The sequence below is a fragment of the Carcharodon carcharias genome, chromosome 2 (assembly GCF_017639515.1).
Source record: "Carcharodon carcharias isolate sCarCar2 chromosome 2, sCarCar2.pri, whole genome shotgun sequence".
Classification (NCBI taxonomy): Eukaryota; Metazoa; Chordata; class Chondrichthyes; order Lamniformes; family Lamnidae; genus Carcharodon; species Carcharodon carcharias.
In genome coordinates this window covers 184,366,178-184,394,058 of record NC_054468.1, presented here as the reverse complement: position 1 = coordinate 184,394,058, position 27,881 = coordinate 184,366,178, and the positions used below count along the sequence as shown (strand labels likewise).

The following is a 27,881-nucleotide window of genomic DNA, read 5'->3' as shown; positions in this document are numbered from 1 at the left end:
TCTCTGTCTTAAATGGTCAACCCCTTACTCTGAGATTAAACCCTCTGGTCCTAGACTCTCCCAAAAGGGGAAACAACCTCTCTGCATCTATCCTGTCAAGCCCCCTAAGAATCTTATATATTTCAATAAGGTCGCCTTTCGGCTAAAGTCCACCAAGTGCTCATTGTTCATTTACGTTCCGAACGGTAGGAGAACCTCTACAACTAAAGGAAGAATCACAGCTCAGCCTGGCCTTGCCCAACGTCTACTAATAAATTATTCTACAGCAGTCGCAGAAGACCAGAGGCAGGAACCCTAGCCCCTCCGAAATTGGACCAACTGCAGCGCCTACCACCACACTGACACAAAATAAATCAGGGATAAAGCCTGGGGCCCTTTGCTCTGGCGGTAGAAAGCGCAGATCTGAAACATAGCATTATAATAACTTTGAGAAAACATTGCCTTTACTGTGAGTGAAAGGGCCTGGAATCCCAGACCCGGTTCTTACTGTGAGGAAATCCGGGGCTGCAAGGTGACAGTGACAATCGATGAATCCACTCATGTTGCCCGGACTACAAAAACTGACGCACTTCCGCCTCAGAAACATATTTCATTGTCCTTTATAGTTAGCAAGATGCAGCATCCTTTCCTGATGCCTGTGTCTTATATTCTGTTCCGCTAATATACCGCTGGATTTAGTTCCCAAAAAATTAGGTCGAACCTGTACTACGTGACGTACGTTAGTTCATTAATGAATGTAATGGCAGGCCGAGCGGAACGGTTATTACAGGACATGTTTCCCATCGGAACTGCCGAGTGATGATTCGGGCGGATGTAAGTCTGACTGAAAGAGGCACAAAGAGAGAAAGCGGCGGGAAATTCGGCTCGCGGCCCTGGAGGTTTGAGGATTTGAACCGAGCGAGAGGGAGGATGGAGGCGCGGGACGGGCGCGTGCGCTGTCATTCCAAGCGCGCGGTGATGGCAGCGCTTGAGCGGCTGGTGGTACCGTTGCAGAAACGGCTAGAAAATATCCCACAGGAGGGGGAGTGGGAGGCCCGGCAGGTGAGTGTGACCGGGGACTGGGGTGGAGGGAACAGAAATGGAGACTGGGGGCGGGTGTTTGGAGGGAGCAGGAATGGGGACGGGGACGGGGACGGGTACGGGTACGGGGACGGGGGGGGGGGGAGGCGGGGGTGCAGGAGTTTGGAGGGACCAGAGATAATGCACTCTAAATACCTGTTTCAATAGTAAAGCTGTGCCATGGCTATAGATATCCGTTTGATTCAAGGAACAGGATTTATAGTTGCAACCATCATTGTTTCTAGTATTGCTGAGATGATAAATTAATCTGAATGTGTTATTGGAAGCTTTGTTTAATTCACTTGAATCAATAGCTGAAAAATTATCTTAATTCTACAGATCTTAAGTTAAAGTTTGTTTTAAAGGTGAATTTACTGACAAAATTATGTTTAAAAACTCTATGCAATAATTCTATGTTATTGATTCTATGTTAATTCTTTTAATTTTTCTTTTTTGCAATTGATACATAAATTCAATATATGTATTTTATTGTATAAGCAAATTATGCATTCTACCAGAGCCGCTTGGCATTTGCCCTTTTTGGTTTAGGAATGCTGAATTTTCATCCTACAGCTCCTAATAGCTTTTATTTTGGGAATTTTTTTTAAAAAATGCTCTTCAGATTTAAAAAAGGGTTGCCAATCCCTCGGGTAGGAGGTTGAAGCCAGAGAAATTAGTGGAAGTGGGACAGAAAATTCGAAACCAGCATAGAATAGTATGTTGTGGATGCAACCAGGGATCAAGCTATTTTGGATCTGGTAATGTGTAATGAGGCAGGTTTAATAAATGATCTCAGAGTAGGAAACAGTGATATAACATGGTGAAATTTAGCATTCAGTTTGAGAGTGAGAAACTTATTTTGGAAACAACTGTGCTAAACTTAAATAAGGGTAATTACAAAGGAATGAGGGCAGAGTTGGCTGGAGTGGACTGGAAAAGGAGTTTAGCAGAAAAGACAGTTGATGAACAATGGCAGGTGTTTAAGAAAATAGTTCATGGCTCACAACAAAGATATATCCCAATGAGGAAGGGGATAAACCAACCGTGGCTAACCAAGGAAGTTAAGGATAGTATCAAAGTGAAAGAAAAAAAATACAATGTGGCAAAGATTAGTCGTAAGCCAGAGGATTGGGAAAGTTTTAAAAACCAACAGAAGATAACCGAAGAAATAGTAGAGGGAGAAAATAAACTTTGATGGTAAACTAGCATGTAATATAAAAATGGACAGTAAGAGCTTTTTTGAATATATAGATAAGAGAGAGACCAAAGTCGAAATAGCCCCCTTAGCAAACGAGGCTGGGGAAATAATGGGGAACCAGGAAATGGTAGAGGAGTTGAATAAATACTTTGTATCAGTCTTCATAGTAGAAGACACTAATAGCATTCCAAAAATACTAAATAATCATGGGGCAAAAGTGGGGGGAGGAAATAAATACAATAACTATCGCCAGAGAGAAAGTACTAGGGAAATTAATGGGGCTAAAGGCAGATAAGTCACCTGGACCTGATGGGTTGCATCAGGATATTAAAGGAAATAGCTGCAGAGATAGTGGATGCACTGGTAGTAATCTTCCAAGAATCCTTAGGTTCTCGAAAAGTCCCAAAGGATTGGAAAACTGCCAATGTAACACCATTATTCAAAAAAGAGACGGAGACAAAAACAGGTAAATATAGGCCAGTTAGCTTAACATCTGTCATTGGGAAAATGTTGGAGTCTATTATAAAGGATGTAATAGAGCATTTAGAAATGCATAATATAATCAAGCAGAGTCAGCATGGCTTCATGAAGGGGAAATCGTGCCTGACAAATTTATTAGAATTCTTTGAAGAGGTAACAAGCAGGATAGATAAAGGGGAACCAGTAGATGTAATATGTTTGGATTTCCAAAAGGCACCACAGATAAGGCTACTTAATAAGATAAGAGCCCATGGTGTTGGGGGTAGTATATTAGCATGGATAGAGGACTGGCTAACTAATAGAAGACAGAGAGTTGGGATACAGGGGCATTTTCAGGATGCCAACCTGTAACTAGTGGAGTGCCACAGGGGTCAGTGTTGGCACCACAATTATTTATAATATATATTAATGGCTTGGATGAGGGGAATGAATGTACCATCGCCAAGTTTGCAGATGACACAAAAATAGGTGGGAAGGCAAGTGGTGAGGATGACACAAAAAGAGTTTACAGAGGGATATAGACAGGTTAAGTGAGTGGGCAAAAACATGGCGGATGGATTATAATGTGGGAAAATGTGAGGTTATGCACTTTGGCAGGAAGAATAAAGGGGCTGAATGTTACTTAAATGGAGAAAGGCTGAAAAAAGCTGCAGCGCAGAGGGATTAGGGGGTCCTTGTGCATGAATCCCAAAAAGCTAGCATACAAGTTCAGCAGGTAATAGATAAGGCAAGTGGAATGTTGGCCTTTATTTCAAAGGGAATGGAGTACAAAAATAGGGAAGTCTTGCTAAAACTATACAAGGCACTAGTTAGACCACACCTGGAATACTGTGAACAGCTTTGGTCCCCTTATTTAAGGAAAGATATACTGGCTTTGGATACACTGGCCTAGGTTGATCCCGGGTATGGAGGAATTTTCTATGAGGAGAGGTTGAATAGGTTGAGCCTGCACTCATCGGAGCTTAGAAGAATGAGAGGTGACCTTATTGAAACAAATAAGATTCTTAGGGGGCTAGACAGGATAGATGCTGAGAGGTTGTTTCCCCTTGTGGGTGAGTCTAGGACCAGAGGGCATAATCTCAGAGTAAGGGGTCACCCATTTAAGACTGAAATGAGGAGGAATTTCTTCTGAGAGTTGTTAAGCTGTGGAATTCTTTACCACAGAGGGCTGTAGAGGCTGGTTTGTTAAGTATGTTCAAGGCTGAGATAGACAAATTTTTAATCAAGGGTTATGGGGAAAAGGAAGGAAAGTGGGGTTGAGGATTATCAGATCCGCCATGATCTCATTGAATGGTAGAGCAGACTCGATGGGCCGAATGGTCTACTTCTGCTCCTACATCTTATGGACCAGAAACTCAGGGTTACACATTGAATTTTGGACAGGTGTGCTGCAAAATGATCATATCTGTTTGGTTCGTTCAAAGTAGAGATCGCATCATGTGCAATGAATATTGTATACTGAATTGAAAAAAAGTAGATTGCTGCTCCACTTGAAAGGAGTTTTTAGGCTTCTGAATGGTGGAAAGGGAAGAGAGTAAAGTGCAGATGTTGCATCTGCACTTCTGCATGAAGGTGCTGTGGATGGGGAGAGGCAGATGGGCATGATTGGAGAGTGGACCAGGATATCTGAGTGAACGATCCCTTTGGAATGCTGGGAGGAGAGGGGAAGATGTATTTGGTGGTGGAATCCTGCTGGAGGCAGAACTGGCAAAGGGTGTAGGATGGAAGGTGAGGACAAGGGGTACTCTATTGTGGTTCTGAGAGGGAGGGGAAGGGGTGAGAGCAGAAGTGCAGGAAATGTTCTGGATGTGGTCAAGAGTCTTTTCAACCACAATGGAGGGTAATCTTCAGCTGAGGGCAAAAGACTTCTGAGGCTTTGGTATGAAAGGCACATTGTTAGATCAGATGTGAATGAAAAACTTGGGTGAATGGATTAGGGTCCTTTCAGAAAACTGAGTGAGAGGAAGTGTGATCACCTTTAAAAAGCCTTCTCCAAACATATCTCCACTCAAGATTTAAGTTAACTTGCCACCCTTTCAAAAGGTTCAGGGCCCTCTGTAAAGTGCCTGATGTTTTTCTATGTTAAAGGCAGTATTAACTGCAAGTAATTGTAAGCAACCAGTTTACATACAAGATCCCACAAACAGAACAAGTGTTGAATAATCAATGTTTTTTTGTGGGTGAACTGTTGGAGTAAACCCCATATGGAAGGAGGGAATGTAATGGACTGAGCATGGGGTAACAAAGAAATAATATTCATAGGTGCGATATTTTCATGGAGCAGGTTTCTTGGTATACCCTGTGTGGGGCAAAGAGGAGGGATAAATGTTATAGGGAACCTTTATACTATTGGGTGGGAGAGAAGAGGATGAAAGTGTTTGAGGATCCTTGTGTCTGAGGTTATAGTCATGTAATGTAACCTATCATTGTGTGGCACATGAAACTATATATGACATTCTATAATACATATGCCTAAAATATACATAGTTTGTCCTGTGTAACATAATCTGTAATGTAAGCAATATCTGCATACTCTTAGCTTTAAGTAACATACATAATAGATTACCTAATATATACAATGTGCATAACCCAATCAATATATAATATTCAGTATATTATTCAGTGTAATATATAAAATCTGGTATAAATGCAATGGCAGCTTTGTACTTGAACTGTATAATGCACTGTATGCAAAATATGCTTGGTTAATCCGTATAGTCTCTATATAATTTATAGACAAGGGGTCGGCAATCTGGCTTTTTAACATCTCGTTTGCAGCTCCCAATCTTTTCCCGTTGGATTGCTTTAACGTGAAACAGCCTAAAATTAAATTATTTTAAATGTGCTATTAAAAGCTATTTTTCATCATGAGATTCAATAGCTGAAAAATTTACCTTCATTCTACACACAGTAAGTTAGCCTGTTTTAAAGATGACTATACTGACAAAATCAGAGTAAAAATGTCAAATAAAAACACGATTACAGTTCAGTCTATTTTAATTTTGATTTTGTTTCCCTATTGTTACATATATTGAATTTATATATGCACCCTACCAGAGATACTTGGCAAGTTTAATGGGAAACTTGGCAAGTAACACCAACTTCACAAAAATCATGAAGTAAGGACCAGACTCCGTTTTTGTAAAGCTAATGACGGAGTGGCACAAATCAGCCAACAACTTGTGGCGATTCACAGTTCATGGAGTATCTTCCTCACAGTTGCTGTCTGATTTGCATCTTAATAAGGGCGTGAGACTTGCTCTTGTTTCTCCAGCAAATTCTGTCCCTAAGTGTTTTTTTTCAGCTTGAACATGTGCAATAATTCTTTTTGCAGATATTTGAAACTGCTGTTCAGGAGAATATCCTTGTCAATGGGCTGTTATGGCAAGAGGTCTCTGAGGAAGAGGAGCTGAGATATGGTATGGAACAAAATAAATGCAGCCCAATTTTCTTTTTAATCTCTAGATAGTAAAGAAAGATTATTGGGGATAGGCAGGAATGTGGGGTCGAGGTTACATTCAGATCAGCCATGACCTTATTGAATGGCAGAGCAGGTTCAAGGGGCCGAGTGGCCTACTCCTCCTAATTCGTATGTTCGTATATAATCAAAATATTTAGTGCAAATTGAAGTCGTAATGCAGATGTTCTGCTTTAAGAGAAACCAAAACCTTCCTATGCAACTTGATCACAATTCTCCCGTATCAGTCCATCTTTGGTTTTGTTCACTTAAATAAATTGAGAAAGACATTTTCTCTCAATCATAGACAGCAGTGGTTCAAGAAGGTAGCTCACCATCGCCTTCTCAAGGGCATCTGGGATGGGCAATAAATGCTGGCCAGCCAGCAAAGCTCACGTCCTGTGAATGAATAAAAATAAATCATTCTTAAATTCCTTTCAGTTGCCTGATGTTGAGGTAAGTATAGCAAGACCTTTAAGATTGAACTAGAAAACCTATTTAACTGTATTCCAGTTTATTGAAATATATTACTAGCTGCTTTCATTTTGATATGTAAAGTGATATACATGCAGGCTGAGGCTCAGTCTATAAATGAGCAGACACATTTCACATTTATTTAACATTATGTACGAGTGAGTAGTCTTCAGTACAAATATATTTATATTAATTGAGGCAAATAGTAAAGTTTTCAATGTCAATTAGTTTAGAGAACGGGTGCTACGAGCTGTCTCTGACGGGAGGGGAGGGACCATCATGTCCAACTGGTCAGTTACCACCTACCTCAAGGTGGGCACCAGGACTAGATTGGTGCTGAACCTCCTTGGTTCATCTGCTTCAATAATACTTTGAGATTAGAGTATCCACTCAACAAGTGGATGGGATCTGTCACACTAGGGAAACAAATGAAAAGGAAAAAGATGCCAACTCTTCAACTAACGAACTGGAATGTCAGGACCATGTGCATAATACTTGTTGGGTGACTTGCAGCTGGTTGATAATGTGCACAAGACAGCCATGATCGCCATGGAACTTGATAGGCTGAACATTGACATAGCTTCCCTACCCGTGACCAGGCTCGCCGAAAGTGGATCACTGAAAGAAAAACATTACATGTTCATCTGGCAGAGGAAGAGTTCAGAGGAAATGAGTGATCAAGGTATAGGTTTTGCTATAAGGAACTCTCTACTCTCAATGAATGATTAAACCCCCCCACAAGGGCCTTACCTGGAGCACTCTGCTTTAATTTGATTTCTGTATCTAGAGAAGGACATACTTGCACTGAAGCGCAGCATAGATTGGTTCCTGGTATGAGGGGCTGAGTAAATTGGACCTAAACGTTCTGGAGTTTAGAAGAATGAGAGGTGACCTCATTGGAACATACAAGATTCTGAAAGAACTTGATTGGGTAGACACAAGTTGTTTCTCCTGGCTGGGGAATCTAGAACACAAACAGAGTCTCGGGGTAAGCGGCTAATCATTTAGGACAGAGGTGAGGATAAATTTCTGAACTCGAGGGTTGTGAATCTTTGTAATTCTCTACCTGAGAAGTTTGTGGATGCTTGATCGTTGAATATATTTAAGGCTGAGAAAGACAGGGTTTTGGCCTCGCCAGGATTTGAGAAATTTATGTAGAATGGGCAGGAAAGTGGAGTTAAGGCTGAGGCAAGTTGATCATGAATCACACTTTGTCGCAACTCATGCACTGAAGCCATCCAGAATCAATAGCCTATCACCGTTTGGAATGTTCCTCCGAACATCACCAAGGGAATCATAGAAATGTCCTTTTTCTGAGATGCTGGCAGCAGCATAGGTACATAGGCATGTTGATTGCACCTCAAGATGATAGCTGCAGAGAGATGAGGCACTGCAAGGTCACTGCTAGCGACTCAATTGACTGTGTCAGCTGGTTGCTCAATGCGAAGCCAACACTCTGTTCTCAGCGGTCTACAATGCTCTTTCCATGCCAGTAGTTTGTGTAATTAGCCTCTTGAATAGACTCTGGCAGATAACCTGGAGTGGCAATGTTGACACCAAGCTTATGTAACTCACAATCACTCGGGGCTGTCTTCCGTGCACTTGCTGTGAATTGTGGGTTGTTGTTCATGCCAGACCACGTGGTTGTCACATTCCAGCTTCCAAGCTGAAAGGTTACCTTTTGTTTTCGGCCTAGCCATGGTTTTATGAGGTGCAGACTTGCCTAGCATCTGTACTTCCCTGTCGACCTCATGGGCTGGTCTCCACAGGAAAGGTAAAAGCCTGTATTTGTGAGGCCCAGTCGGTTGCAGGAGCTGCCAGAATTTGCTAATTTGAGGGAAGCGCCTATCACCTAATGGGGACTCCATCCAGATTTTGTCAGGTTTACTCCCTTAGCCATTAGCTCTTGATAATGTTTCAACATTAACAATAAGTACTGAACAAAACTGCAAGATATTATGTTAAACTTACAGAGCAGACACATGAATGACTAATGACCCAGCAAATATAAGTTGGTGCATTTTGATAGGGCAAATAAGGAGGCCACTTATTCATTGGTAAATAGTATCTAAATTTAGGAGCAGCAAGGGCATCTAGGGGCACACATTCACAACTTGCATTACTACTTTAAATGATTTAACAAGGCAATAAAAAAATTAAAATGAAGCATTGAAGATCATTTCTGGAGGAAAAGGATTGAAAAGTAGAAAAGTTCTGCTTAAACTTGTACAGAACCTTGGTTAGACCACATTTAAAGTACTGGTCACCATATTACTAAATGGATTTAGAGGTACTCAAAATGCTAAAAAGATTACAAGGATATCAGCTGAGAGATTATAACTATCAGGAAAGCCTGAACAGGCTGGGGCTCTTTTCTCCAGAAAATAGAAGGCTAAAGGATGACCTTATAGTAGTCTATAGTATAACAAACCCCTTCATAATTTTAGAGGTTAAAGATGTTTGGATTTATGAGGGACGTCTAGATTAGAAGCCATGAATATGATGGTTGCTAATAAATCCAATAAAGAATTTAGAAGGAATTTCTTTATCCAGAGAGTGGTTGTGGTGGGAGGAAGCTTGATACATAAGTGAGGGGGAAAGTAATAGGATTTGCAGATTGAGTATGAGGAGGCTCACATGGAGCATAAACAGCAGAGACCAGTTGTGCCAAATGGCCAGTTTCTGTGCAGCAAATCTTAGGTGACTGGTCTGTCTACAAAGTCTGCAATTGCTGTGTAGCTGGAATTTTTTTTATACATTTTAACTGTGAAGTAACTACAAAATGAATATTAATGTCTAACAGCAGAAAATTACTATTAGAACAGAATTTGAGTTTCTTGGTTGTAACTAAATCTATTTAGATGAATTTTGAATTACCTTGTAAGCCAAAATGTTCAGTTGAGTGCCACTATAATATCCTGAGTACATTATTTTCTTTCTTCCTGACACTTACTTCTACTAAACTGAATCTGTTAACCACTCTTGATTCAGTTCTGCTTTTGGAAGTTCAAGAGGCCAACACTGACCCCTCTAATCTTTAAACCTCCATACTTTATCACATTATTAAAAACCACATGTTTTTTGTATTTGTTATGTGTCTAGAACCTGATTTCAACAGGTAATTTCACCAATTCCAAAAAGGTAATAACACATTAATGTCTGGCAAATGAATACTGTACTTTTTTTAATGAAATACCCTGTATCACAATTTTATTTCCAGGTAACGACATAAGGAGTTTAGATGATGACTTGGATGAATGTATTAAAGAGACAGCCTCAAAACGTAAGCAGTTTCCAAGGAAGATTGTTGGACATTTTGCTAGGACCATGAAAGCAGAAAGGGAGTCACTAGTATGTTTACCTTTTTTTGGTATCATTTGCCTTGGAATTCAATTTGCATTTGTTTGCTACAAGTGTTTTGAGTACTGTGCTTTATATATGATAGCATTTAATTCCTGTACTTGGTAAATAAATTCAATTGCATACTTTTTTTTGAAACAAATGACAGGCGAACTGCTTCAGTTGTTGTCTCGCAGTAAATCCTTTCTGCACTTAAGCATGGGTATACATGTTAAAAGGGGCAATCTTCTAAACTCAATTACCACTTAAGCAAAGCAGTTTTGTCAAGTCAGTAACAAATTGTAATACCCTATTCTGGCACTGGAAGCCATTATAAATACATTGATTTTTTTTTTTAAAAAAAGTTAAATAGTGGATGTTTGAATTTAAGAGAAAAATGTAGCTTAACGTTGGGGGTACGGACACCACGTAAATTAGAACAGAACCTTTTTGTATATACTCCTAAGGAGGTGGATAACTCTTGGTACAAGCATTTATCTCCAAATCTAAAACAAAGTATCTAAAACTTATTAGGCTCAAATAGCTAACTTCTTCTATATTGCTATTTTCATTTTAAGCTTTCAAATTGTCCACTATTTTTATTTCAACTTTCTTACATCACTCGCTTCAAATTGCATACAATATTTGACAAAACCAATCTGGCCAATTACCATCATCAAGCTATTCTCAAGCATCGGAAAGTGAATGAAAGGTGTTGTCAACAGCGCTATCAAACAATAGGAGATTGCTGTAGGAGTTCCTCAGAGTAGTATCCTAAGCCCAACATCTTCAGCTGCTTCATCAATAACCTCCCTCCAACAGAAGATCAGAAGTGGGGATGTTTGCTGATGATTGCAGTGTTCAGAACCATTTGCAACTCCTCAGACACTGAAGCAGTCCATGTCCATACACAGCAAGACCTGGGCAACATTCAGGCTTGGGTTGATAAGTGGCAAGTAACATCTTTGCCACACAAGGCATCTCCATCAAGAGGGTTTCTAATCGTTTTCCTTGACATTCAACAGCATTACCACTGCTGAATCCCGTTATCAACACTCTGGGGTGGGGGTTACCATTGACCAGAAACTGAACTGGACGAGCCACATAAATATTGTGGCGACAAGAGCAGGTCAGAGGCAGAGAATTCAATGGCGATTAACTCACCACCTGACTCCTCAAGGCTTGCCCACCATCTACAAGGCAGGAACATGATGGAATACGCTCCAGTGGCCTGGATGAGTGCAGCTCCAACAACATTCGGGAAACTGATTGTCCTAACACAATCAGGATAAAGCAGCTGGTTTGATCAGCACTCCATGCACCAACTTAAATATTCACTCCTTCCTTCATCGACGCACAACGGCAGCAGTGTGTACCATTATACAAGATGCACTGCAGCAACTCGCTAAGACACCTTCCAAACCTGTGATCTCTGCCACCTAGAAGGACAAGGGCAGCTGGCGCAAAGGAACACCACCACATGCAAGTTCTCCTAAAACCTCTCACCATCCTGACTTGAACTATATCGCCGTTCTGTCATTGCTGCTGGATCAAAATCCTGGCACTCCCTAACAGCAATCTGAGTGTAATTGCACTGGTGCAGTACACTGGTTCAAGATGGTGGTTCCTGCCACCTTCTCAAGGGCAGATATGGATGGGCAACAAATGCTGGCCTTGCCAGCAATGCTCATGCCCCATGAAAGAATTTTTTAAAAAGCACAAATTTTCAGCACCACAGCAGGGATGTTTGCAGCTATAGCCTTTGCTGTATCCAGTGTGTTCAGCTGTTTCTTGATTCACATGGCATGAATTTAATTGACTGAAGACTGGCTTCTGTGATGGTGGAGGCCAAAGGGGATCATCCACTTGACTCTTCAGACTGAAGATTGTTGCAAATGCTTCAGCCTTGACTTTTGCATTCATTATAATGGCTCCATCATTATTTGAGAATGGGGATGTCCATGGATCTTCTCCAGTAGTTGGCTTCTAGCTTTATAATGGTAGAATGTGGGCTATGCCAGGACATGAGGTAGTATACAACTTCTACTGCTGTTGATGGCCCACAGCATCTCATTGATGCCCACTTTTGAGCTGCTAGATCTGTTCTGATTACAAATGAGTTTTTATGACAACCTGGTAGTTTCCTGGTCACCATTACTGCTATTAGCTTCTTGTAGATTTACTTAATTAACAGCCTTTAAATTCACAAGGTAGCTGCCACATGGTGGAATTTGAATTCGTCTCCCCAGGTTGATAGTCCAGGCCTCTAGATTACTAATCCAGTAACATAACCACTATGCTACTGTACCTGGAAATAAAGACGTGGGATTAAACAGGCAGAAAATGTAAAAATAATTTTCTTAAGGCTGCAATATTAATTTTTTTCTGAAGAAATGATACTTTTGTCCCAGAAAGTTGGTACAGCACTAATTTTCAATTTCTACATCATGAAAATCTCCATTTACTCTTGATTGTGCTAGCCCTAATTTTTTCCAAGGTCTTAATGCAGAACCAGTAGGCAAGTACAGCAAGTTAATATTATTACAGTGCTCTCACTGCTGAGTCTATTTGTGAGAACTTCAACTGCACACCCTGTTGAGTTGCAGGATATCTCTGAGAGTAACTTCTGAGTTTCCACATTTAAATGTATATGCGTGTACTCCAGGATTTGTTGTCTGATTTGTCCCATAGTAATGGTGAGTGCTGATAGCCTCACCGTTAATACCATAAAACCTGGGTCTTTGTGATTAAGAACACTGCTTTTATGGGAGGAAAAACTGATCCAATCTGCTTCCTGTTGTTACAGTGATACTGAAAGAGAGAGTTACAAAAATATTTCTTATGTAGTGTGTTGTTGGCGCATGGAATGCCTTATCCAAATCAGTGAAAAAAACAATGTGTAATAGCTTTTATAAGGAAGTGGTTAAATATTTGAAAAAGAAAAATCGAAACGGTCATGTAGAAGAGTTACAAGGAGAAGTTGCAAGAAGGAGGACAACTGAGTCCACAGCTCTTTCGGTAAGCCAGCTAAAGCACAATGGGACAATGGCATCCCATGCTGTAAGAATCTATGATTCCTGTTAGCTTGTATGAATGACAGAAGGGGCTGCAATTTAGACCATTCAACTGTTCAACCTGCAGGATCTTAAAAGTGAGCCAGAGGAAAGGAGTTATTTTGATAATTAATGTTTTAACTTAGTTTTATCATTGATAATACAATGCATATTTCATTGTTTGCAGAAGCTTTATCAGCCTACTGCAACTTCCCAAATGAAACCAGAGATCCAACTAGAACAAGGTAAGCATGTGAGCACTTGTATGTTTTTTCTTGCAGGCTCCAGAATCACTAAATTTTAATGGCACGGAAGGAGGCCATTGTGTCTGCACTGGCTCTTCAAATGAGCATTACAACCTAGTGCCATTATCCTGTACTCCTGCACATTGTTTCTATTCAAATAATCATCTAATGCCCTCTTGAATGCCTCGATTGAACCTACCTCCACCGCACTTCCAGGCACTGCATTCCAGACCCCAACCACTCGTTGTGTGAAAAAAAATTTTCTCACGTCACATTTCCTCCTTTCACAAATCACTTTAATCTGCGCCCTTTCATTCTTGATCCTTTTATGAGTGGGAACAGCTTCTCCCTAGCTACTCTGTGCAGCCTCCTTATGATTTTGAACATCTCTGTCAAATCTCCACTTAGCCGCCTTCTCTCCAAGGGGAACAGTCCCAACTTCTCCGATCTATCCTCATAGCTGAAGTACAAGAACCATTCTTGTAAACCTCTTCTGCACTCTCCAATGTGTTCGCATCCATCCTATAACGTGGCGCCCAGAACTGTGCACAGTACTCCATTTGAGGTCTAACAAGTGTCTTATACAAATTCAGCATTACCTCCCTGCTGTTGTACACTTGGCACCTATTGATAATAAAGCCCAGGATATCATATGCTTTACTAACTGCTCTCTCCACCTGTCCTGCCACCTTCAATGATCTATGTACATATACACTCAGGCTTCTGCTTCTGCACCTCTTTCAAAATTTCACCCCTTGTCTGTCCATGTTCTTCCTCCCAAAATGCATCACCCCATACTTCTCTGCAATGAACTTTATCTGCCCACTCCACCAACTTGCCTAAGTCCTCCTGAAGTTCCACACTGTCCTCCTCGCAACTCACAACAGCCCTAAGCTTCGTATCATCCACAAACTTTGAAATTGTCCCCTGCACACCAAGATCTAGATGATTGATTAATATATATCAGGAATCCCTAGTTATATGCTACCCGCTAAACTATAACCTAATAGATATGTTAGTTTTATTAAAAAAAATTAAGAATGAATATTAGCTGTTTTTGTGGATTGGTGTTGTGTCTCTTGCTCTTCTGAAATAATCTTCCGGAACCATGTGTATGGTAGATTGCCAGCTTCTCGAGACACTAACTTTCTTTTACCCAGCTACTAATTGACATTTTTCTTTCCTTCATTCTTTTGCAAAGGGGCAAAATGTTTGGCCTTTACCCAGCACCTCACTGTCCAATAAGAGCTAAAATCATATGTTTCAACAACTTGCGTTTATGTAGTGCAAACATCTACAGAAGTGTTATTGGACAAAATTTGAACCAATCACGTAGGGAGATAGTAGGACAGGTGACAAAAAGCTTTGATAAACAGGGTGATTTTATGGAGCATCTTTAAAGAGGAAGAGGTAGAGATGAGACATTTAAGGCTGGAATTGCAGAACTTCAGGTCTAGGAAGCTGAAGGCAAGATTTTTAATGGTAGTTTCAAATAAAATTAGTAATGTGGGAGAGACCAGAATTGGAGCAGTGCAGCGATCTTAGAGATTTCAGAGAAGAGAGGGGTGAGATCAATGGAAGGAGTTGAAAACAAGTGATCGTTTTAAATTCAAGATATTACAAGACTAGGAGTTAATGTAGATCAATGAGTACAGAATGTTACACTCCAGAAAACCAGGTGATAAGGTAAAAACTGAAGTCATTCTTTACCTCTTTCTATAAACATTTATTTACAAGAGATACACATTACAAACAGGCATCTCCTAACCCAACAAGCACCGTTTTAGTCTCTTCCTTTTTTATACCTGGTTCACCCCTCATCTCTTTCCCACGGCACCTTCCCATGCAATTGTAGAAGGTGCAACACTTGTCCCTTTACCTCCCCCCTTCTCAACATCCAAGGCCCCAAACACTCCTTTCAGTTGAAGCAGCGCTCGTCTTTATATCGGGAGACTAAACGCAGACCGGGTGACTGCTTTGCAGAGCACCTTCGCTCAGTCCGTAAGCATGACCCAGACCTTCCTATCACTCACCATTTCAGCACACCGTCTTTCGCTCATGCCCACATGTCTGTCCTTTGCCTTCTGCAATGTTCCAGTGAAGCCCAATGCAAACTGGAGGAACAGCACCTCATCTTCCGATTAGGCACCTTACAGCTTTCCAGACTTAATGTTGAGTTCAACAACTTCAGACCATGAACTCTCTTCTCCATCTTTACCCCTTTTTTAATCCAATTGTTTTATTTTTATTTATTTTAATCTATTTATTCATTTTCTTTTTTTAATCCTTTTTTCCCCAACCCCCACTCCCCACAGATTCATCAGTCACTTGTTCCTATGTTGTTCTTTCAGAGCACTTGTTCTGCTAGTAACACATTCTGCTATACTACCTTTTATGGCACTGCCAGCACCTTCTTTAGTCTTTAACGCTACCATTAACACTCCCTTTGTTTTGTATCCATGACATCTTTGTCAATCTCTCCTGAGCTCCCACCTACCCCTGACTTTCTATTTTGCTCCACCCCACCTTAAACAGTATAAAATCCATCACATTTCTACTTCTCTTTAGCTCAGAAGTCATATGGACTCAATGTTAACCCTGTTTCTCTCTCTCCACGGATGCTGCCAGACTTGCTGAATTTTTCCAGCATTTTTTGTTTTTATTTCAGGTTTCCAGCATCTGTAGGATTTTGCTTTTACCTATTTTAGGCCTTTTTCACAAAAAATGTGCATTTATTGGGAAATTAATGAATTGTAGTTAATGCACACCACCTGCATGCAATTAAATAAATTAATGTACAATGAACAGATTTGATTGGTGACCAGGAGTTAGAATGAGTTGGGCAACAGAGTTTTGAATGAGCTCAAGTTTAGAGAGAGTAGAAGGTGAGAGGCTGACCAGGATAGTTGAGGCTAAAGGTAACAAAGACATGGAGGAAAATTTCAGCAGTGAATGAACTGAGGCAGGGATGGGGACAGGCAATGTTACAGAGGCAGAAATAGGCAGTCTTGGCACCGAAGAGGACATGAGTTCAAAAGCTTAACTCTGTAAAATAGGATGCCAACATTCTGTTTGGGTCTCAGATGGTGACCAGGGAGAGGGATTGAGACAGTGTCTGTAAAGTGCAGTTTGTGGTGGGACGGAAGACAACGGATTTGATCTTTCCAATATTTAGTTTGAGGATATTTCCACTCATCTGGCAAATCAGAGACAGTAGAGGGGTTGAACAAGGTGGTTATTTTTTTTTAAATTCTTTTATGGGTTGGTGGGTGTTGCTGGCAAAGCCAACATTTGTAGCCCATTCCTTATCAGTGGGACAGGACATAACCAGGAATGGTGATGGTGGTGTCCAGGACATTGGCTGTAAGATATGATCTTACAAGTATAACAGTGATGGGCTGTTACTTGACAAATGTGTGGGACAGTTCTCCCAATTTTGACACAAGTCCCCAAATATTAGTGAAGAGGGATTGGCAGGTCGATGATGCTGGCAGTGCTGTTGTCATTTCTGATGGCTAAGCCAATGCCAGGCAGTCCATACAGTTTTATTCCTTTTTGAATTTTTTTGAATTTTCTGTAGCAGTTTGGTATGACTGAATAGGCCACTTCACAGGGCGCTAAGAGTCAACCACATTGCTATGGGTCTGGAGTCACCTAGACCAAACCAGGTAAGGTTTCCTTGAAGAGCAGTGGCAGTCAATTAAACACAGAGATAAAAACAAAAAAACAAATGGGGTTTTATGATAATCGAAGAGAGTTTCACTACACCATTGCTGGGATTAGCTTTCAATTCCAGATTCTTTTATTAATTAAATTTATTAATTAAGTATCTTTTTAAATTCCATCAGCTGCCCTGGTGAGATTTGAACCAAAACCCCAGGCACCAGCCTGGTGCCCTGAATTACCATTCAGTGACATTACCATGACACCACTGCCACCCCAAGTAGTCAGGCAGACCTGAGTATCATCAGCGTACTTGGAAAAACTTCACATTTTTGGGCAGTGTGGCCAAGAAGAAAGTGTGTGAATGAGAAATAGGGGCACTAGGGGCAAATGTTGGTGCTCTATTATACCACTATTCCTATTGGGTGTCCTTTTAGAAAACAGTGATAGTGCAATCATTTTTTCTTAATTAGTTATGTTGAAGTTAACTTTAAGATAAAAGCAAAAAACTGTGGATGCTGGAAATCCGAAACAAAAACAAAAATGCCTGGAAAAATTCAGCAGGTCTGACAGCATCTGCGGAGAGGAATACAGTTAACATTTCGAGTCCGTATGACTCTTCACCAGAACTAAGGAAAAATAGAAAAGAGGTGAAATATAAGATGGTTTAAGGGGGGGGTGGGACAGGTAGAGCTTGATAGAGGGCCAGTGATAGGTGGAGATTTCCAAAAGATGTCATAGACAAAAGGACAAAGAGGTGTTGACGGTGGTGGTATTTTTGTTTTTGTTTAAGTTTAACTTTGCTTATTACACAGATAACATTCAATATTGTGTCTGATCTGTCAATTGTATAGTGAGCATTTGTTACAAAAATTTGACACAAGTGGTTTTGAGCATATTTAATGTAGATGTAACTTTAATACTTAATTTCTAGGACAAAGATGGTGTGTAAACTGCAGCACTTGTTGGATAATAAATATAAATGGGCTAGGTGGATAATTATGGAGTTCTGTTTGATTATCTTTGGGGTCAAGAACTACTAACTCAGGTGATTAAATGGATCCATAAAGTACCCTTTCGGGTTGATAATGTGTCTTGTGGAAAGATTTGAGCTTGAGGCTTTGCGGAGTAGTTTCCTCCTGATTTTAGAAAAATCCTGAGCCACGGTGATTGTCAACTTTTATATACCTGTTGTGTAACATATTTTTAACTAATATATTTTGCAAATGCATTTTTAGTAGCACCCAAGGAAACAGAGTTGGTGAGAATTGCATCAAACCTTTCTCAAGATATGAGTGATGTTATGAAGGTAAGAATTCAAGAGCAATCTGTTTATTAATTCCTCATCTATCTAAAGGAAGTTCGATTAGCAGTTCAGCTTAACAAATTTCAGGAGTTCCAATTTTTTTTGGACTGTAAGATCTTAACTGGAGCCTTTGAAGGAACCATTTACAAGCATTTAGTTTCAGACAACTTTGGACAAATCACCCTACCTCTAATGTAGTGTTGTTTTAATTCCTTCTCCAGTACAGTGTTCTTGGCTAATTATAATACTGCACTATTAAATGTGTATTAGGTTGCTAAGATTTCCTTAAAATGAAATGGATAGTTGAGAATTAAAGTGGCTGTGTTCACATACTGTGTCCAGTGATATAACTATGTATGTAGACATTCTTGTAGTGGATGTAGCAAAAGAAACTTCCAAATTTTGTGTGTGCATTAATTGGTTGTCCGAGTCCAGGATGTACAGTTTGGTTTGAATTAAGAGCTGATTCTTCCTTTGCTGTGCATAATTTAGCCTGTAGTTAGAAGCATTCACATTTTTAAAAATTTACACAAATAATTTTAGCCACTGTGATAATTTTAAGAAATCAGAAACTACAACTGTACCCATGTACAGCTCCACCCAATGACTGGAGTTGTATAGTGAAACAATGAGCCATAACTTTCATGTTCCAGGGCTGTGCATCTGGATGGGGAGGGGGTGCCCCTAAGATGTGCCAGGGAAACCCCCTGCCCGGGAAGTCCAAGTAAGGATTGCATGGCAATTGCCTGGGAAGTTCAAACTTCCAATTGCCCTGCACTGGAAACCATCCGAAAATGAGATTTAAACCACAAACGTTTAGTGGTTCCAATTGTCTGCAATAGTTACACAGAAAAGTTAGAAGAATTAAAACCATTTCTAGTTTCTGGGTAACTAAAGCACTGACTCACTCCAACCCCCCCTCCCCACCACCCTCCCATGGGACTCCGACTAAACCCTCCCGCCACCCGACCATAAAAATGGGGGCCTGACTTCCTTACCTGCGACTGAGCTGCCCTTGCCTTTAGGCCCTGGGACATTGCTGCACTACACAGATCTCGCCCGATCTGAGTCAGAAGGTCGGGTGAGATAGGATTGCCTGGAAGTAATTTTGAGCAGAGTGGCAATCCGACTCAATTCCACTCCATCGTAAGTTACGGCTCAGCCCATATCTCGTTATTAAAGTCTGTTACAGTGGCAAGAGTTGAGTACTAATTTTGTAAAGCTTCCCGAATAGGATCATTTCAAAAGGCGCATTCTTCTAAAATAAAATGAAAAATTTGAAAAATACAGAAAGTAAATTAGATGGGAACCCTCATTAGCTCAATGAGTAGTTGAGCTACACTGACCAATAAGTCCCTAATCGTTACTGAATTAGCTGATTTCAGCTAGCGTGCATCAATTGGCTTCAACATCAATGGCATAAACTGGCATGGCTTCCTACTGTTATTCAGTGCCTCCTCCTGAAAGTAAGCATATGTAGATAGGAATGTGTTTGGCCGTGATGTCCCATGCAATGCAATGGACTAGTGGTTATAATACTGAACTAGCATTAAGATCGCATAGTGGCAGGTTGTGAAATTGAATTCAATAAATCTAATTATTTGCTGGCAAATGCCACAAATTAATGATAAACTGCGTGCTTGTCGTAAAAATGCAACTAGTTCACTGGTCAGGTAAAGGAACCTGCTGTCCAGACTGGCTTATACACTTATATCCAGCTTCATACCATGTGGTTAATTCTCAGTGTCCCTGGGGCAAAAAGGGATGAGCAGTAAACAGATAGCCAGAGTTGTCCGCAGCTCAAGAACAAAAAAAAAATTATCTTCTGTAAATGCTGTTGAAATTTATGTGAACAAAGGCTAACTGAATGTGACTGACATCTGTGCAATTGTGTACACAGTGAGGATGAAGTGTTATGTAGTTCTTTCTGGTGTACATAATTGTGATGTAAAAGTACTAATAACTATGCCATTTTGTTCCCCAAGCATTTACCAATATTTATGGAGAAAGCCGAAGGATTTTTGCAAACCCTAAGTCTTGTTCCCATTATGAAGCAATCCCAGACAAATAAGGCAATCTTCTCACCCCACACAAAGGTGTGCTTCCAAAATAGCAATGAACAAGCTCTTCCATTTGGAAAAACCGATGTCACTCCCATAGAGACTAATAATAAGAATTTGCTGAAGAATCATAGGTCACAGAAAAGAAAAGCGGATTCTTGCATTAATCAAAAATACCCAAAGCGAAGACTGCATCTCAGCCAGTAAAACTGCAAAATATTCAATGTCAAAAATCAACTTATCCACTTTTGTATATAGCGTACAATTACATTTTTTTAGGTGTTTCTAGCCCAGTTCAAAAAAAGTTAGGTAGCTCAGTTTGCAAGTGGTTAGAGTACTATCAGCAGAGGTTTATGACCAAAATCTTCTATTTATGTTAGCCAAGTGATAGTGTGCAACGCTGGGCAGAGGTCTAAAAGTGCGAAAATGGAAAATTAAGTCGTTTTAATAATTGTTTAAATAGATGCAACTTAAAGTAAATTTCCCACCTTATTTACATTTGCAAAAGGAGATCGACTTAGATTTGAATTAAACATTAAGTTTAACTTCAGGTTTTTTGTATTTCAAAAATCCCTTGATTCAATTCTGTATAATGTTATAGAGATCCATTTCTATTTTTAGACTACAAAATCCCCTGTAGACAAGATTTTTAATGTGTATAAAATGGCTTAATTTTTGTATTGATTACTTTTTATCTTTTACTCTGCTTTGTCAGTTTATTCACTTTTAACCTAACCTATCTGATTTTCTGTTCTCAAGCAATGTATAATTGTGACTCATGCCAGTTCACGTTCAGCAAACGTTGATTCGGTTAAAGTAAGCTTCTATAAATGTATGGAAAGTCTAAGGAAATGAAAATTGTTAATATAAATGGACGCTATGAAATTTAATAGTGTTGAATGGTGACTTTCTAACTCATGTCTTTTGTATAAGATAAGGTTTATTTAATTAAAAATGGCATAACTTTAACTGTGGCTAATTTTTTTGAAATATTATAAAGATCAAAAATTGTATATACCCAATGTCTGTCTGATTGTATGTTTCCTTTTTTTTGTAATTTTAAATAAATTTAAGAAATATAAAATATATTGTAAAGCTATATTTTTCTTAGTTAAAAGCCGACAGATTTTTTAGAGGGCGCAATGCTTTATAACAGGAACATTGTAGCTTTTTTTATTTGTTCATGGGATGTGAGCATCACTAGCAAGGTCAGCATTTATTACCCTTGAGAAGGTGCTGGTGAGCTGCATTCTTGAACCACCGCAGTCAATGTGGGTGTAAGTGTACCCACAGTGCTATTAGGGAGTGAGTTCCAGGATTTTGACCCATTGACAGTGAAGGAACAGCGATTATAGTTCCAAGCCAGGATGACGTGTGGTCATGTTCTCATGTGTCTGCTGCCCTTGTTCTAGGTGGTAGAGGTCTTAGCTTTGGAAGCTACAGTTGAAGAACCCTTGACAAGTCGCTGCAGTTGCCACACTGCACTGGTGGTGAAGGGAGTGAAAAAAGTTGGTGGATGGGGTGCTGATCAGGCAGGATGTGTGGGCCTGGATGGTGTTGAGCGTGAGTGTTTTTAGTGCTGCATTCATCAGGCAAGTGGGGAGTATTCCATCATACTCCTGATTTGTGTCTTGTAGATGGTGAACAGGCTTTGGAGAGTCTCACATGCTGCAGAATTCCCAGCTTCTGACCTGCCTTTGGAGACACAGTATTTATATGGCTGGTCAATGGTGACTCCCAAGGTGGTGTTTTCAGGCAGGGAGGTGGGAGGAGAGTGGTGGTGTTCAACAATGGTATTGCTGTTGAGATGGTCATTGCCTGGCAATCATCAGCAAAAATCCCCACTTCTGAGCTTACGTTACAGGGAAGGTCATTGATGAAGCAGGTACATTGGGCTTAGGATACTACCCTGAGGAAGCCAGCAGTTGATGTCCTGGGGTTGAGATGATAGCGCTCCAACACCAACAGTTTTCCTTTGTCCTAGATATGACTCTAGCCACTGAAGTATTTTCCCCCTGATTTCCACTGACTTCAATTTTACTAGGGCTCCTTGATGCCACACTACATCAAATGCTGTCTTTATGTCAAGGACAGTCACTGTCATCTCATATAGTACACAATTCTATAGTGGACTTCTTGTGGCCTTGCTTTTAGTTATTCTAGAGTCTGAAATGGTTCTGTTCTGGAGCCAACCAAATGTATCCCTTTTAAGACCAGTGCTACATGTGCTCCCTTTGGGAATCCAAGCAAACAAATGCATGAGAATTGCTCAGATTAATTACTGATCAATAAATTACAGGTCAATAACTTTAAAACATATAATTTTGCACTTAATATGTTTGGTGTGTAACTGATCCAAGATGTATTTTATATAGAAGTTAAATAAAAACTCTAACTTGCTACTTTTGGTGTCCATTTCCCTAGCTCCATTTTTTAAAAACCTATAGTTTCCGCAATTACTCTTGTTTTTGTCCTTTCTGTAAGTTCTCTCTTCCTCCCCCCCCGGATAACAATATGCCCACCAACTTCTCCATCTCTTTGGTTGGAGGGAGGAATCTCCGGGGCAACCCTCTACGTGCAAGTGAGTTTTGAGGATTAGAAATTATCCACCTGGAAAAGGGGGGGAAAAGCGAACTATCGTAAACGACTTTGGACTGGTTGCAAGAGAATTAAGTGCCCATTGAAAGGGACAGGTCAGGTTGGATCCAGAACGCAACAACCAAGTCAGATCAGACTGTACCTGAAAAGCAATACCACAAGAAATCTCTTCTCATGTGGGTTCAGTATGTGGTATTGCTCTTCTTTAGAATCGAGACTTTACATTGTCAACAGGTGTTGACTTTAAACGTAGTCTGTGAACCACTTTGATAAAAGCAAAATAGTGCGGATCTGGAAATCTGAAATAAAAATAGCTGGAAAAACTCAGCAGGTCTGAAAGCATCTGCGAAGAAATCCTGTCGGAGAAAAGAGCAATATTTCTCCTGGAAGAGAAGTGGCAGTCAATTAAACACTAAGGTAAAAGCAAAATACTGCGGACGCTGGAAATCTGAAACAAAGATAAAAATAGCTGGAAAAACTCAGCAAGTCTGACCACTTTGTTCAGGTTTTAGCTCTGGATCTCCATTCTCCTATTGCTATAAGTTTTTTTTTCTTATTGTACAGATTTGTAAATGAGAAGTTTAACTTCTAACAAATTCCCAAACTAACCTCCATTAAGGCAACAGCAACCCATAGGCTTAACGAGACACCAGGAAAAGCATTTTCACCTTATGAGTTCAGAATTAGGTTCTCACATTGCGTCTGCCCTGCGCACACAACTACTGAAGCACTGCTCATTGAATGTAAATTCTCATTGTATCACCAGCCTCTTTGAACTCCACCTTTTAACAATAAAACCCCTTTCATAGTACCAATTTTATTAGTAATATAAACATATTGCTTGGTATCTGCTAGCTAGGTGGTGGTTTTCACCCCACTTGAATGCTGTATTCAAAAAAATGCAAATGCACTCGATCTATCGTACATATCAAAACTAGTATACATTAAATCACCAAGATTACTGGCTTTAATCCAATTAAGACACACCCACAGATTAAACCTCAATTTTAAAATAAAAATATTTTCCAATAATATATACATTAATAGCTTCATGACAGTCAGTCTGTGGTTTTTGTCTTCTTAATCTCAGAAGTATGAGCTTTTGACTCTTTAGGCACCTTTTGAGTCTGACGTTCCAGATTATTATGAACTTTCAGTTAATACTTGAAAATTTTGAACATAAAAAGCCAATAAAATGGCTGCTACAAATCTTGTGACTTTTGGAATTTGAACTCCAGACAGTCCTGAGTCTCAAGTAGATACCTAACTAAATATGGACATTCACAGTCTTCTATGGAATTCACATAACCCTTTGTTTAAGGATGGACCAAAAACAAAGGAACTATAGCACTCCAGCTGGCTCATCTGTCTATTTTGCTATGGACAAAAGAAACATCAAAACTCAGTGTGTTAGACAAATGTGAATGAATCCCATCGACCTTCCATTCTATTATGGTCCCTCATCCAAACTAGACTGGGTGAATTTCAAGGCGTCAAACAAAAACACAGGATGTGTAATCAACACACTGCCCTTTTTTGGGAAAAAGGTTTCAACTTGTACAAGTCACATGATGAAGCCATTTTCGTGTCTGCTTTTAAAATAACAGCAAGAAGATGTTCTGCAGACAGTTTCATCAGAAAGCTATCAAACCAGTTGCAAGTCATCCAAGCAGCCAAGGTTATAAACAGTAATACCTTGAAAGTGGGAAAAGGACTCCCCTCCCCACCAACTTGTTCAAAGTTCGCCTGAGAACCAAACTCCTGGAAATTTGACCATAAGAAGCTTCGCAGCTTACTGAAAATCCTTGGCTTACAAAGCTTACAAGACCTTCACTTCAACTAACGCATCAACTCATCTAAGAAACTACAGACCTACCATGAAAGACTGAGATAATCATAAATTGTAATTGTATAATTTTATGTTTATCTGTATCTAATCTTTGTGTGATAGTGTGGGAGTTCAGTGAGTGAGACATCGCATTTTAAACATCCCAAGTGTGTGATAATAAATAATTTTTTTTAAGATCTCACAAAAACTTGCTGCTGAGATTATTGAAATTGGTACAATCATTCTTTTAATTGCACCTTTTATATACAAACATATTGATCAAGAGCAGGAGAAAGACACACATAAATTCCCTCCCTGAAAAATTGGGTGCTGCAGTCAGGGATAAAATCCACTGCAAGTGAGCCCAATCTGATTTAAAGGAATTGGAAGTCGGAGGAAAAAGTAACATAGCCAAAAATGTTGAAACAAGAAATAAAAGGTATTACAACAGCAAGCTTTGTGACTACCAACAATAAGACTACTTTCAATGTATGCAATGTACGCAAGAGGAGGACTTAACTTGGCCAAAATTAGCATTCCTAAAACTAGAACAGTAAAAACCATAGCTAAATAGGTAGAACATAATATATGCAATAAAGCATGGAGATCTGAGGTGCTAAAGATGCTGGCTGAACATCTCGGCCTCAATCCAGATTTGGAACAAGTAGAAGATACAGAACCTGAAACAGACCAGCTAAAAATTAGCCTAGAAGAGTGGAGGTTAGTGTTTGCGTTTCAGGCAAGGAAGGAAAAGAAGGAAAGGATCCAGGATAAAAGGGTGGAGAGGGAATGCCAAGAGAGTGAGTGTGCTTTCCAGCTAGAAAAGCATGAGAGAGAGATTAAAGGCACAGAAAGATAAGGAACCAAGACAAAGAAACAGCTAGGGTGAACCTGACCTTACCTGGTGATAATTTAAATACTCTTAGCCCAGAGACAAATTTTGCTTCCCTAAAGTGTTCCTAATTCATCTCCAAGTTTGAAGAGGAGGCTGTGGAAATTTTCTTTACAACTTTCAAAAAACTGGCAGCTCAATTACAATGGCCAACAGAGTTTTGGACAATCCTGATTCAAGGTCAGCCAGTAGGAAAAGTCCATGAAGTTTATTCCAAGCTACCTGCTGACAGCTCTGCCAGCTATTAGACAAAGGTTGCTATTTGCAGTGCCTATGACCTCATACCAGAGGCATACCATCAATAATTTTGGAATTCCTGTAAAAAGTCTACACATACTTTCCTAGGATTTGAGAAAACTAAACAACTAACATTTGACTAGTGGGTCCGGACTCTAAAAACTAGCTGCGCCTGCAAGGAGTTAAGAAAAATAGTATTGCTAGAATGGTGCAAAAACTATCTCCCATTCAGCCTTAAAAATCACATAGAGGAACAAAGGGTTTCCAGAGTCAGAGATGCAGCCATCATGGCTGATGACTATAATTTAACCCATAAACCTCTAAACCAAAACAAATTTGGATCTAGTAACTCCAATCAGAAAGGTAATAAGAAGGATACAGATGGAACAGAAATAGATTCCAGAAGAAAGGAGAGTAGGGAAGACAGGGCAGATCAATTCCAACTTTAAAAAGAAAGAACCTGGAAAGTAAATCATCAGGAACACTGCTTGCCTCCTATGTGGCAAGCTTGTCTACATAAAAGGAAACTGTTGGTTCGCCAAGAACCTAACAGGGAATCTGAGGTCAGAACTGTATTCATAGCCTTGAAAGTATCATGCTCAGGCTCAAACGGGACAGTGATGGAACAAATACCTACCAAGGCTTCTTGCACAAAGGGGAAATGACTCCTTTTGCATCATAAGCTCAAAGAAAATAAATAACCATTTTCAGAGATACAGGGTATTTTCAAACACTGCTTGTAGCAAAGGTTGCTGAATTGCCACCCAAAAGCAGGATAAATACCACAAAGCAAATAAAAGGGCTTACTGGCATATGTTTAAAGGTTCCCCTAGTAAAAATCCATCTGCAGTGTAAGTGGATCACCAATGTAGTGACAGTCAGGGTTGCGGAGTGAACCTATTGTTGGGAAATGACTTGGTGGGGTACCGGGTACTGTGGCTAGAGAGCCAAATACAGTCCATGGACTGGGGAAACTGAAGAAAACCAGAAAAATTACATTCAGTTGCAGAGGGCTGAAGGAGACCCTAACACCCTACAGAGGGTTATAGAACCAATAAGGATTATGGAAATAGAAGGAGGGCCAGAGGACTTTCTGAAGGCCAGCAGAAGGTCTACCGAAGTAAAAAGGGTCAAGATGGGACCCATAAAAGCTAAAGAGGCCAAAACCAGGGCACTAGAGTTTAAAGAGGCCACGGTAGGGCTCATGGAATTTAAAAGGGATGAAGGGGCTTAACTAGAGGTATAGTTAGCAGAAACCTTCTTTCAGGATTTAAATAGGGACAAAGACATTTCTTAAACTGGCAGACAGACAGTGAAGGTGATGTCTTGCCCTTTTGAAGGGCCACAGGGCAATGCAGCAAAAGTTGGCCAACTACCTGTGGGCTGTAGTGCCCCAAAGGACATGGGGCATATTAAGGACCAACTCATCACCAAAGTAATAGAAATGGAGAAGTCAATACCCCTTAAGGCAAACTGCACTTATGAAAGCCACAATGGAAGTACAAGTGCAGCTAACACGGAATTAACTACAAAACTATTACAGGATCAGGTGAAAATTAAATCAACCTGAACCCAGCAGTTCAATTTTCAGTAAGATAAAAGCAAAATACTGCCGATGCTGGAAATCTGAAATAAAAACAGAAAATGCTAGAAAAACTCAGCAGGTCTAATAGCATCTGTGGAGAGAAAGACAGTTAACCTTTCAAGTCTGTATGACTCTTCTTCAGACCATGAAGAAGAATCTCTGAAGAAGAGTCATACGGGCTCGAAATGTTAACTCCGCCTTTGTCTCCACAGATGCTGTTAGACCTGCTGAGTTTTTCCAGGATTTTCTGTCATTGGTTCAATTTTCAAGGCCACTTACAATAAGATGCAAGGGGAGAACCCAGACACCTCACATGGTTCTAAAAACTACACCATCACCCTAGAAATAAGAATCATCAATGAAACAGAACATAAATGATCAGAGTCCTAGATTGAGGAAGCAGCCAT

The 27,881-nt window shown here is 40.0% G+C and overlaps 2 protein-coding genes across 6 annotated transcripts in view; one reads left to right on the top strand and one right to left on the bottom strand.

Moving 5' to 3' along the window:
- The window catches only part of tatdn3 (TatD DNase domain containing 3), a 108,623-nt gene extending 107,940 nt beyond the window's left edge, over nt 1-683 (bottom strand). For 2 of the 5 annotated variants that reach the window (XM_041216542.1, XM_041216543.1), the window contains exon 1: nt 488-680. In XM_041216542.1, the coding sequence (XP_041072476.1) occupies nt 488-586 (99 nt within the window). In that variant the 5' untranslated portion in view covers nt 587-680. Of the gene's footprint in view, nt 1-487 lie in introns of all 5 variants that reach the window. The other 3 variants (XM_041216553.1, XM_041216544.1, XM_041216562.1) reach the window with 3 other exon arrangements.
- Nucleotides 684-769: 86 nt separating this feature from the next.
- Nucleotides 770-21,418, top strand: nsl1 (NSL1 component of MIS12 kinetochore complex). The gene is made up of 6 exons (XM_041216541.1): nt 770-1,041; nt 6,072-6,156; nt 9,889-10,019; nt 13,248-13,305; nt 18,207-18,277; nt 20,260-21,418. Exons 1-6 carry the CDS (start codon nt 799-801, stop codon nt 20,539-20,541), a joined length of 870 nt encoding a protein of 289 aa, XP_041072475.1. The 5' UTR covers nt 770-798; the 3' UTR covers nt 20,542-21,418.
- The last annotated feature ends 6,463 nt before the right edge of the window (nt 21,419-27,881 follow it).